Source organism: Mesitornis unicolor, unplaced genomic scaffold (assembly GCF_000695765.1).
Source record: "Mesitornis unicolor isolate BGI_N332 unplaced genomic scaffold, ASM69576v1 scaffold7773, whole genome shotgun sequence".
Taxonomy (NCBI): Eukaryota; Metazoa; Chordata; class Aves; order Mesitornithiformes; family Mesitornithidae; genus Mesitornis; species Mesitornis unicolor.
In genome coordinates this window covers 57,461-69,885 of record NW_010176798.1, presented here as the reverse complement: position 1 = coordinate 69,885, position 12,425 = coordinate 57,461, and the positions used below count along the sequence as shown (strand labels likewise).

Sequence of the window (12,425 nt, the reverse complement as noted above, 5' to 3'; positions counted from 1 at the left end):
ACGAGACCACCAGTTTACTGGTATGTTATCTAGACAACCTGTCAATATATTGTTCAAGAACAGTCTAAAGTTATTTTCTGAAAGAAATACCCTTTTTTCACAATGTGCTTAAAAATCTCACGTGTTTTGCTCCAAGAAAAAGAATCACCAGATAAATTCATATTGCATAATTATATTTTACCTTCCAAAAGCAATTTTAATGGGATACTGTAATTCATTTTTCTCTAGTGTATAATAATTTTCTTTTGTTACTTATTTCTTTGTGTCATTGCTAAATCATGCTTTTCCTCCATAGGTTTGTTCTAAGACTTTTTTTTTCTGTATAAGGTGCCTTTCATTTCTTTCTTCTTTTTTTTTTCTTTTTTTTTTAAATTCACTTATACCTTCCAGCAATGGAAAAAGAATATAACTGACTACTGTACTATGGGAAATGTTTATCACGCTAGGAACTTATGAAATATAGTGCTCTTCTATGTTGGTGTAAAGTCCAGAACAGAGTGATCTAACTGATAGAAAGTCACTCTGACTGTTCACTAGTTTCCAGTCACTGCAAAATGACTATACACTCTTGTCTGAAGGTTCAAGTTTATCATTGATACATAGTTCCACTAGGTATGTCAGACTCAGCATTTACAATTAAGCCTGCTGAAGATAGTTTAAGAATTTTTGTGGAATTAAAAGAATCACTCAAGAATAGCCTAAAGAAAAAATCAGTGTTTTTTGTCTAGCAAATAAATATGGAAGATATGATAAAAAAGGCACCCTCTTCTATCAGGAAGTCACATGAGCAGTAGTTAGTATGGAAATCATATTTGCCCTGTAAAAAGAAAATGTCTGAAGCATTATAAATCTGCTGTTTTGCAGATATCGACGAGTGTGCCTTAAAGACCCACACCTGTTGGAATGATTCAGCTTGTGTGAACCTGGCAGGAGGGTTTGATTGCCTTTGTCCATCCGGACCATCTTGCACTGGAGACTGTCCCCATGAAGGTGGCTTCAAGCGAAATGGACAGGTGTGGACCCTGAGGGAGGACAGATGCTCCGTTTGTTCCTGCAAGGTGAGATCCAGCTGGTCTGGGTTTCAGGAGGCCTTTACTTCTCTGGGCTCATGTCAGAAACCCAACATTGCAGTGTCAGTGGTGTTGGCAAAATACCTGGCCTAAGCCCGAGGCACTGAGGCAAAAGGTAAGCTCTGCTATGGACATTGAAGCTGTGATGGGGAAATTCATCTGTGAAGTTGTCTTTTTTTCTTCTTTCACATGACCACAAACACAGATGAGTAACGACTGACCCTGCTGAGCTTCTGCTGTATCACCCCGTGGGCCAGAGCCACTTGAAGTGAGCCTCAATGACAGTCTTCAGTTAGTTACCCTTTAATAGACCGTACAGGTGATCAGTGCACTTACTAGAAATGTTGAAAACTGTTTTCAGTTTCTGTTTCACATGAATATGCATTTCTGAGGACAAGTACTGTAGTCACCCATCTTCCAGTTGGTGGTGTTTTCCTTTAATTAGAATACACATGAATTAACTGGGTGAGGAGCAGGGCCTGAGCATGAGTCAAAGGTTAGATGACCTAGCAGCAGGCACTTAATTTTCTCAAATGAAGAAGGCTGAAGACCATCTTTCTCCTCCTTATCCCAGCTTGGTTGTGTTAGCAGCTCTCCCAGTTGAGCAGTGCAGTTCAGTCTGCACCTTTGGAGAAGCCAGGCATAGTATAAGTAGCTCTACTGTAGAGTTAATGCTAGATCAGTTTTTTGTTCCTCGCTACCCATTCCTTTTTCCTCCCCAGAAAGTTAGAAGTTATTTTCTGAGTGTGGTAATCAAGTGTAAAAGAACATTTGACCCTGCTTTCTTCATTTTCACTAGTTAAGAGGAGTGCTGTCCCTGAAATCAGAATTTTTGGTCAGTGGACCAATCTGAGAAATGGTTAGTCTTTTATGGCCACTTTGACCTGATGCATTCATAGCAAGCTGCCCTTAGACACAGTAGAAGACTTCTTGGCTCTTGCATATGTGTAAGTAAAGTGAGATTTTGGCCATTGTGAAAAGCTGAACATAGAGCATGAGAAGTGTTCTATCAATCCCCATGTCTTAATGCTGATGAGCCAGAGAAGCATTAAAGGGTTTGAGGGGGACAGGAGGAAAGAGTTGTTTTGAAGTTGCAAGAAGCTGAAAGCCTCATAATTTCTGTATAGTGTAGCAGAAAGGAAATGGAGACTTAAAAGTGAATAGAACCTGCAAAGTACACTACTGTTTTGGGCTCAAAAGGGAGTATGTTCTTCTTAGTTGCTGTATTTTTTACTTTAAGTAGCCTCAAGCTCCCCAAAACTCCTCCCTTCAGAAACTGAAGTGTACAACTCCACTGAATACATATCAAGCTTTTACTGTAATCTTGGGGAACTGGCTGGCTTATGAAAGGATTTCCAGTCAGTAGAATAAACAGTTTAATATATGTGAAGACATCTGGTCTGCCTTTGTAGAATTATAACTATTAGTATTCTCATTTTAGACTGCTTGTAATTTATTTGCCATTTCTCATTGCACTTATTTCTTATGTTGAATGTTCTTATTAGTATATGAAAATATACAAAATTATTAACTACTACATAGAAATTTGAATCTAAGCCTGGCACTGTTTGTTGCTATGACTCTTCTTTTATATCCTCCTCACTTTACAGTTTTTTTCCTCTGTGAATTAACATTTGCATTTAATTTCACTCCAGTAGCTGCCTTGTTTGAAGAGCCAAATTATTGTCTACAGAACAGAGAAAACAGGGAGAGCTCCTCCTCTGTTATATCTCAGGCAGGATGTAAAGTCTTCACTCAATGTTTATTGAAATATCTTATTGAAACATATTTTTATAGATTGTGATAGCTTCTGATACACCGGGCTACTTAAACCTGCTGCAGGACTCTATAATTTTCATGCGGTTGCACAGAGACCTGGCCTTGCTTGACCTTTTTGCAGTCTGTTCAGTTTTCAATGAGGAAAAGGGCAGAGTGTAACTAAATCATTACTTATACTTCTTACTCTAACTTTGAAATGCTCTTAGTCACTTGTTTTATCTAGAAGACAAATCAGCATTTAAAATAATATGTTTTCTTTTGGCTTTTCTTTTGTTCTGGTTGTTTTAGGAAAGGTCAGCTGGATGTATTTTATGAAGTGACTGAAAAGCATGGATTGCATCTTGAAAATATTTTAAATTAATTTCTGGTGCAAAGGAAATTGTGTATTTGATGCATCTTCTACAAATATCTTGTTAAACTCTTGTGGATTTAAATCACAATTAAATTTATGACTGGTAGGAATTTGAAGGGTAATAGGGAGCTTTTGCTCTCTCCCATGAAAATACTAAGCCTGGCTGTGCTGTCTGGCTATATCTCTGCTTTTGAGTCAGTTCTCTAATTAAGGCAACTGCCCATTCCCTGTATGATAAAAGCCTGGGGGATAAGCACAGCGCTGGGAACAGGCTGACGTGCCAAGGTGAAGTGTGTTCCTGAGGTTGCAAGAACAGTTTGGAGATGTGGTTCCTGCAGAGTCTGATTTCTGCCCAAATTGGCTTTGGGGCTCTGTGGAAACTTGAGTCACCCTTTACAGCGAGTCCCTTGTGTGTCAGGTTTTCCTTTAGTAGGAACAGTTTTGTGTTCATACCACTGATGTTTATGAAGCAGGTAGAGCTGATTCAGTGAGGAGGGTGGGGAGGAAGAGGCGTTAATAAGATTCTATATGTTATTACCCACCAAAAGAAAATAAGTTGCTTTCTATATAATTCTCAAATTTCTATGTATTTCTCAATGCTACTAGAAAGCTGCAAAGATGCAAGTGAGATGTTGCAGCTTAAGAAGCTTTGTATCACTGCAGTGTAGCGATAAAAATTTCTTTTGAAAGGCATGGAACTAATGAGGTTGTAGATAAAACACAGATGCTTAACAAAAAAAGAGAGTAACAGTGTATTATGATTACCAAAAGGTCTCTGGCAAAATCATATCAGGCTTTGTCAGTGTTCTGAAATACAGTAAGTAAAGGCAGTGTAAAAGGTTAGCTGCTCCCCAGAGATAACAGTACAGGAGCTCAGAGAAGCACTGTCACCAGCTGAAAGGGGAATTTGAAAGCTGATCTTGAAAGCTTGGAAACTGAACTGGAACTAAGCAGAGGTTATTGTCAGCCATTATTAATCAGCACTCCATTATGGAGAGGAGAGAGACTGCCATTGTCGAGGGCTTTGGGTTGCCTAGGTGCGTGGTGCAGCCCCATGTGCCTGGAGCTGGTCAGCCTGGCTGAGCTTTTGTGCTGAGCTGCCACTTGATGTCTGCCCTCAGCAAGGGGTGAAAGATGGTTGTGCTTTCCCACCTGCAAGAATGGAGATTTAGTCATAACTCTCCATCAGAGGAGTCTTCCGGTGCTCTTCTTTCACCGCTTGCTAAACAAGGAAGATGACTTTGTTCTTTGCTTTTTGTTGAAGCGATTTATTCCCAGCACTGCATATGGACCTGGCCGGACCTGTGGCTAAATGAATGGGCCACTGCTAGCCTTCCTTACATTATGATTTACTCAAACTGCTGAGTGAGGAAATAAAGCTTGTTTATTCCTTCTACCACAACTAAAGCCACAAACTACCCACAAGTAGAGAATCCTTAGTATCTTAATTTGATATGAAATTGACTGAAAACTGTAGGGTAAACGAGTCCTGTACCCTGTGGTTGGCAAAAGCAGTTCAGATCCATGTTAACCTAGCATGTGGTTAGCATTTCCATAATACTGTGTTCTTTTCAGCTTTCCTTGTTAGTCATAAGAAATAATTTTAATTATTCTTGTAACAGAAAGTAATCTTCTAATCAATTCAAAACTATGATGAAATGCAGCAGTGACAGTGGTTTTGTACATGTTGCATTGTGGCCAATGCCAAGACTGGCCAAGGACTGACTTCCCTTAAAAACAAGAGCCAAACACAGATTCCTACATCAAAACAAAAACAAAACAACCACCATGCCACATGCTGCAAAATATAGCTTCAGCCCTCTCACACCTCTACCTTAAAATTGCCTGCAGGGGACACTTTGCTTAAATAATGACTAATCCAATAACTGGCGTTAAATGCAATAGAAGTTAATGTCTAAACTTTTCAATAATCTCTGCACTGTTAACTGTGATTTCAGTTCCCAGTCTACATGTGGCATATCAGTGTGTTGGCTCACCTTCGGTAAGGGGTATAATTTCAAACACAATAGTCCATCCAATTTTCATAACTCGAATTAGAATAAATTTGTTTTTCTGTGCTACAAAGAGAATATATCATTTCCTTTTTACATGCAGAAGTAATTCTTCTGTTTATCTCAAACAGTTCTGTTTAATGGACTTTTAACAAAATAGGCCATCTAATACTGTAAGCAAATATTTAGCAAAATCATATTTTGGAGAGCCTGTAGAATACCAGCCCTCTTTAATACACGAATAGAATTATAATGGAAGATGATAGGTCCATTTAGCTTTAAGTTTATGTACTGTAGGTCCAGATGTGGAACAGAACCAGTGGTTAATTCAGAGTGAAGAATGATTAGTGCTACTGTGATTTTGCTGTATTGTGCTCCTATGAATCATAGAATCAAAGAATGGTTTGGGTTGGAAGGGACCTTTAAATGTTGTCAGGTTCAACCCCCTGCAGTGAGCAGGGACATCTTTAACTAAATCAGGTTGCTCAGAGCCCCATGAAACCTGACCTTGAATGTCTCCAGGGATGGGGCCTCCACCGCCTCTCTGGGCAACCTGTTCCAATGTTTCACCAACCACATAGGGAAGAACTTCTTCCTAATGTCTGACTTAAATCTACCCTGCTCTAGTTTAAAACCATTGCCCCTTGTCCTATCACTACATGCCCTTGTAAACAGTCCCTCCCCAGCTTTCTTGTAAGCCCCTTTCAGGTGCTGGAAGGCTGCTATAAGGTCTCCCCAGAGCCTTCTCTTCTCCAGGCTGAACAACCCCAACTCTCGCAGTCAGTCCTCATAGGAGATGTGCTCCATTCCTCTGATCATCTTCGTGGCCCTCCTCTGGATCTGCTCCAACAGCTCCATGTCCTTCTTATGTTGAGGGCTTCAGAGCTGAACGCAGTACTCCAGGTGAGGTCTCACCAGAGCAGAGGGGCAGAATCACCTCTATCAATCTGCTGGCCACGATTCTGTTGAAGCAGCCCAAGATGCGATTGGCCTTCTGGGCTGTGAGTGTGCATTCTTGGTTCATATCTAGCTTTTTGTCCACCAGTACCCCCAAGTTCTTCTCCATAAGGCTGCTCTTCATGAAGAATGAATTCTATGAAGTTAAAAGGACCACTTTCATAACTTCAGTTTATTTATTCAAGTTATTTTCTTCACAGTGATAGAGTCAGTCAAAATAGTGCTAAACCAATATTGTATGTATTAGAGTGGCAAATCCTTGACGAGTTCGTTGATGTAACAAATGCGATATGAAATTACTTCACTATATTTCTTCTGAGATACTGATTTTTTTAAAATTCAATTAACTGGAGACAGGAAAACAGGATTCTCAAATTCAGACAGTATTGGATCCAGTATGGCATAGAAATTGGGACAATACTGGTATTTGAGGTATTAATTGGCAGGATCTAGCCCTTGTTGGCAGTAACTTTGAATACATTAAGAATTTAATATTTCCTGATGTGCCAAAGACGTGCCCTTTGATATATGTATCCTGTGACCTTATCCGAGTTGCTGTCTGGCAGTTTGTGGTTGACATCAGGGCATTGTGTCCTCGCAGGACGGGAGGATTTTCTGCCGGAGGACAGCCTGCGACTGCGAGAACCCCAGTGCTGATCTCTTCTGCTGCCCGGAGTGTGACACCCGTGTCACCAGCCAGTGCCTCGACCAAACTGGGCACAAACTCTACCGCAGTGGAGACAACTGGACCTACAGCTGTCAGCAGTGCCGTTGCCTGGTATGGGTAAAGTGTTTCGGAAGGGAGCAAGAATAATAAGGCTTATGGTTTTCAGCAAAGCATACCTGGAAGCAGGCTCTCAGTTTTCTCTTTGTCTGCTTTTTCAGGCTGGGTATGATTATAAAGCACTTACAGAGCACCAGAGAACTGAAAGCTACAACATCATTTTTCCTTTTATTACTGATAAGTAGGTCTAATGAACAAAATTAAAAGCTTGACCAAAAACTTAGAAACCTTGTCACTATGTTAACTTTAGCATTAGTCTGCTTTTGAGAACTTTTGTGAGGTTGTCTGATCTTTAAATGACTTCTAAAATTTTTTTAACATGCAATGGATTTAGTTGGAGGAGTTTCAGCTTTAAATTACATCTGCTGGTGTACCTGTCTTATCAAAATGGACAATGCAATTCTTACATTTTTATTCAGCAAATGCTGGAAAAATGGAGTGCCAGTGTAATGTGGTGAATTAGCAAAAATTAACCAAAAAAATAAGGATAAAGAAATCTGAAATTACTAGACAACATGCAAAATAAAGAACATTTATTTTCTCATTAGGCATGGTAGATTATTTCCCTAAAGCTTTAAGTTTTGCACAGATACACTAATTAGTGCAGCAATGAATTTCATTACAATTATAATTTTTCCATTTATAGCGGTCTGTGTAACATAGTCTTTATATATGATATTAATCAAGAGGTGTCTGAGCATCAGGAAACAAATTACACTGAAAGCTAAGTTACTGCTAAGAGATAATTACACATAATGTACAGCAGTAAGTATTGTATTTTGCATTCTCTTAAGATTTTTTTATTAATGTTCACAAAAGAACAGCAAGAAACATTTGCAGCCAGCAGCAGTGGCAGATATTGAATGTGACATGTTTTACAAGGGTTACTGAGTTTGTGGCTAGCAGTTCTTTGCCTAATTTTATGACTGGGTTAACATACAGAGTTAAAAGACAGGGATGCCCTAAATCAGTGCTAGATGTAGGGTTCTGTGCAGGGTGTGATATTATCAACACCTGCGGTGCTTCCAGAGTAACATAATGCAAGTTATTGGAGCCCTGCGCAGGTTAACTTTAGACATGCACAGCAATACTCTACAGAAGTGAGCTGATGATTCCCTCCTCTCTATCTACTAAACTGCCTTTTTTTTTTTTTACAAAGCTAAATAATAAAATAAAATAACTCAGTGGAACATAACTGGTATTGCTCAAACAATTCCTTTAGGAGTTGACAGTAAAATAAATTTCAGCTGTTGCTAGTTAAATCAATGTTTAATGCTTCTGGAACATACTAACCTACATCTGTGTGCGGTGTTAGCTTTCTGTTTAAACAATTGCTGTGATCCCACAGAGATGTTTATGTGACCAGGAATAGAAAGAGGGCATGAATCTGCAAGGCAATTATTGCAAAAATTATAGTTTATGGAAAATATTGGAAGCCAGTATTTAATGCTGCCTTTAAAGACACGAAAGAACTATTTTCTCCTCCTATGATGATGACAGTGGTGGTATTTAGTCAAAACCCAAACAAATGATAGTCTGCTACATTTAGGAAACTTCAGCTCAGTATTCAAACATGCATTTATATGATCAAGCAAACTAAGAGCTGATTCATTAAGTTTATTTCAATTTTGTCAAAATAAAACCTTTCCATGCATCAGGATCTAAAGTTTCTTGGTAGCCAGCAAACGGCAACAAATTCCATGAGCTTTGCTTCCATTTTTACAGGAAGGAGAGGTGGATTGTTGGCCTCTCCTATGCCCAAATCTAAACTGCGAGTACACGGCTATCTCAGAAGGAGAGTGCTGTCCCCACTGTGTCAGTGACCCCTGTCTGGCTGACAACATCACCTATGACATCAGGAAAACCTGTCTAGATGGCTACGGAATTACAAGACTTAGCGGCGCTGTATGGACAATGGTGGGATCTCCTTGTACAACCTGCAAATGCAAGGTATGACGGCAAGGTAGAATAGTAATGGAAATGTAAGTTGTTGTGTTGCTGCATAAAATCAGGGTCACCTTCTGCCCTTTGAAGTTCACATTCAGATCTTGGGGAAGTAAAGGAGACCTGAGGGCAGAAGCCTACAGAAAACCCAAGGCTTTTGTGTTTTGCAGGGTAGAAACAAAACAATTCTGTGCTTGTTGAAAATGTTGAGTACAGATATGTAATTTCCTAGTGCATCTTTCAGATGTTCAGTTGGAGAGCCCTTCAGGCATTCTCAGTATAAATCTAGGATAATACTTTAATAATTGCCTAATGTGGATGTTCATGAAAACGTGTTTTACAGAGCTGGTAAGCAGAGGAAAAAACACTAATAGAAGTTTCTCCAGCCAGTACACAAGTAGAAGCGCATTGCAGCTCAGAGATGAAGGCACTCCCACAACAGAAGTGTGAGGGGAACATCACAGTTTCTATTCCTGGATCTCATCAAGATGTAGTCAGTCCAGTGGCTCTAATGCAGAAGTGCAGTCTGTCTCCCCTGCTTCGTGCAGTGATGACACCACTGCACTAATATCAGAATTATGAAAATATGGTTTTGGGTTATATAAAATTTTCTATTCATTGTGGGAAACCAAGCTGTTGCTCCAGGGCTTTAAATTATTGAAGGTAGCTTTTCTGCCATTCTTCAGAGTGTTTCCTATTGGTTTGTGTTGAATTTAAAAAAGAAAAAAGAAAAAAAATGCTCATTTGGGGTTTTGGTGGTTGCTGTAGTTTTTTATTTCATAGTTTTGTAAATGAGTGGATGTTGCAGAAAGATATTTAACAATATATTAAACTTCAAGGCCATTTTTGCCTGCCTATAATACCTGCTATGAATCAAGAATCTGAGCTATCTGCTTATTTCAGACAAACACAAAGCTTCCCTGCATTGATCACATAAAAAAATATCTCCATTAACTTTCTTGCATGAGAGAAAAATCCAATAATCTCTATTGCCTTTGCTATGCTGTATTTTATTGTGGAGACTACTGAGTCTTTCACATCCAGGTTTTCTAGTTCATGTGTAGTTCAGGCCAGTTCAGTCCTATTTGGCCAAGTCAGCCTCCTCAAAAAGCTACCACAGTTGGGACCTATGAGGATGCCTTGGGATGATGGCTTTAGCAGATTTTTGCATGTGGTAGATATATAAGAGATGCATCTATCTCTGTGTGTCACCAACCCCTTTGCTCTTTGTGACTTGTTCTGTGGAGGTGATTGACACCGGCTTGTTTGTCTGTGCAGAATGGGAACGTCTGCTGCTCGGTGGATTTAGAGTGTCTCAACAATAACTGACGTAGTGAGACTGGACTGTGCCGAGGGAGGAAAACTGATGAAGTTATCACCTGAAATGAAGTCGTATGCATTGGCATTTTATACAACAGACAATTACCAAAGTCTCCACATAAGGAAGATGTTTGGGAGTTGCCTTTGGGACCTATCACTATGCTCATCCTTGCTAGCCTTGTCTGGGTGACTTACAGTACAGCGCATATAAGTCAATGGTTGTTCAAAGTTTTCAGTGTTGTAAATTACACACCTTTCCTGTCAAGACATTTGCAATCATTTAAATTATTTCATGGGTAAACTAATGCTGTATTTTTGTTTTAATTTGTGTATTGACAACATGATAGAATTCAGCTCTTCTTACTTTGGATCTAGATTTTACAAAGACAGCCTGTTGTGATTTTGTCCCATGATATCACATACTTAGTTCCAAGGTCCCTGTCCAGATGTATTTATGAAAATATGTATGTATGTACAGTCAAATTGCATAGTACTTATATTTCACAGCTGTCCAACATTTTAAAGCATTCAAAGGTTTATTTGATTGGACAGAATGAAAGTAATCAAAATAAATCTGTCTTAAAAATTTATAAAATTAAATGCCATGAACTTAAGGAAATGGCAAAAAAGCACTTTGTTCTCTAAACATGCAGAGCAGCAGCAAGACTCCTGTAGTGAGAAACTGAGCTAAAAACACATTCTACTGCCAATTCAACACATAGTCAGGAAGGAATCACCAGAAAAAGGTATAATCCCTCTAGATTGTGCAGTGATAAAACAGCGAGCCTTAAGATGATAGAATTTAAATTGACTAGGTTAGAATTAGCATTCAGTTGTAACATCACTGATGAGTTGAGAATTTTTCCATTTTTTTTTATATTCACAGTATTAATGATGTCTGCCATTCTCAGTTATTGCTACCATAGTGACAAAGTGCAGAAGCACCTGTAGCAGTGACATGTGGGACAGGAGACTTTAATGCTTGGTAACTTTAATTACCCAATTAACAGCTCAGAAACAGATTTTCTCTTTTCATACTGTATGACATTCAAAAATATTTAGTTTTAAATTTACTAGGCACACAGTGTTGTTTAGTACCTACGTTTAGACAGAAACACAAATTAAAACTCTTAGCCCTATATTGAGGTTAGAGTTTAGATTCTTTTCAGCTAATGTCTATTTTTTTCATAAGGCTAGAAAGTTTTTGGCATTAGAACAAGAATATATTTCTATGATGATGGCATCTACACCTTAAATGTCACCTTTTTAACGTGCTGTTGTGTTTTGTTCTGCTCATTTGTGTAGTGTTTTTTGCATTTTGTTTATTTAATTGAACACACAGTATATGGAAAAGAGTTCAGAAATAAGTATAGTGGCTACAGTTTGGAAAGTCTACATTTGTGAGTTTTTCATAATTTCATGCAAAAAATGTGAAACTGATAAAAATGAAGTGTGCTATACAGTGAAAAAATTAGTCGTCTTTTAAATGAAGTACTATTACGTTTCTTATAAGGGGACAGTGGCAAAACTACATAAAAATTACTTACAATAACTCAGACACCTTTATTCCCATTTTTTAAACAGGATTTGTTTTCTCTAACAGGTTTGTGTGGTAAAGTTAAATTTATTTTCTTAAAATGCCCCATCGTTTTCAGCTACCATAATGTATTGACTATATTTGCATTGCCCTAATGATTGTATAATAAGGGAAACAGTTGTGTTTTATATGATACTCAAAGGATGTTTGTAAATCATGTCAGCTCATTTTGTATATCACATTGTAAAACCCAATGGTAATTCAGTTGAATGAGATATCCAGTGGGCTGAGTTATAAAGGGAAGCGATTTAAAACTTGTGGGCATCTAAATAAACTCCTATGTACAGATTGCTTTTCCTTAGTTTTATTAGCAGAGTTTTACAACATTCATCACTGTGCTTTCCAGACTTGAATTAGTGATGTCACTAAAAGGAGAAAGTGTGTGTGCCTGGAGATGTAGCAGCAGAGTTGTAAGAAATACTTTGTTTATACTTATTTGGACAAAATCATATGTTCCAATCTGCCACACACACCAATTTCTGAAACTCTGAGTGGGATTAAAGACAGTGCAGGGTTCGAAAATCATTCTTTTCCTCTTTACCTTGTAGTAGTAAAGCTGTTTCGCAAGATGCTTTCTGGAAGCTCCTGACCTTCTTAGGATCATATTCAG

The 12,425-nt window shown here is 38.5% G+C and overlaps 1 protein-coding gene across 1 annotated transcript in view; it reads left to right on the top strand.

Moving 5' to 3' along the window:
* LOC104538590 (protein kinase C-binding protein NELL1) overlaps positions 1 to 10,726 on the top strand; it is a gene marked incomplete at its 5' end in the record, with an annotated part of 109,251 nt that extends 98,525 nt beyond the window's left edge. The window contains 4 exons of the mRNA XM_010181844.1: positions 865 to 1,058; positions 6,772 to 6,948; positions 8,680 to 8,904; positions 10,177 to 10,726. Coding sequence (XP_010180146.1) covers positions 865 to 1,058; positions 6,772 to 6,948; positions 8,680 to 8,904; positions 10,177 to 10,227 — 647 coding nt within the window. The remainder of the gene's footprint in view (positions 1 to 864; positions 1,059 to 6,771; positions 6,949 to 8,679; positions 8,905 to 10,176) is intronic.
* Positions 10,727 to 12,425: the final 1,699 nt, after the last annotated feature.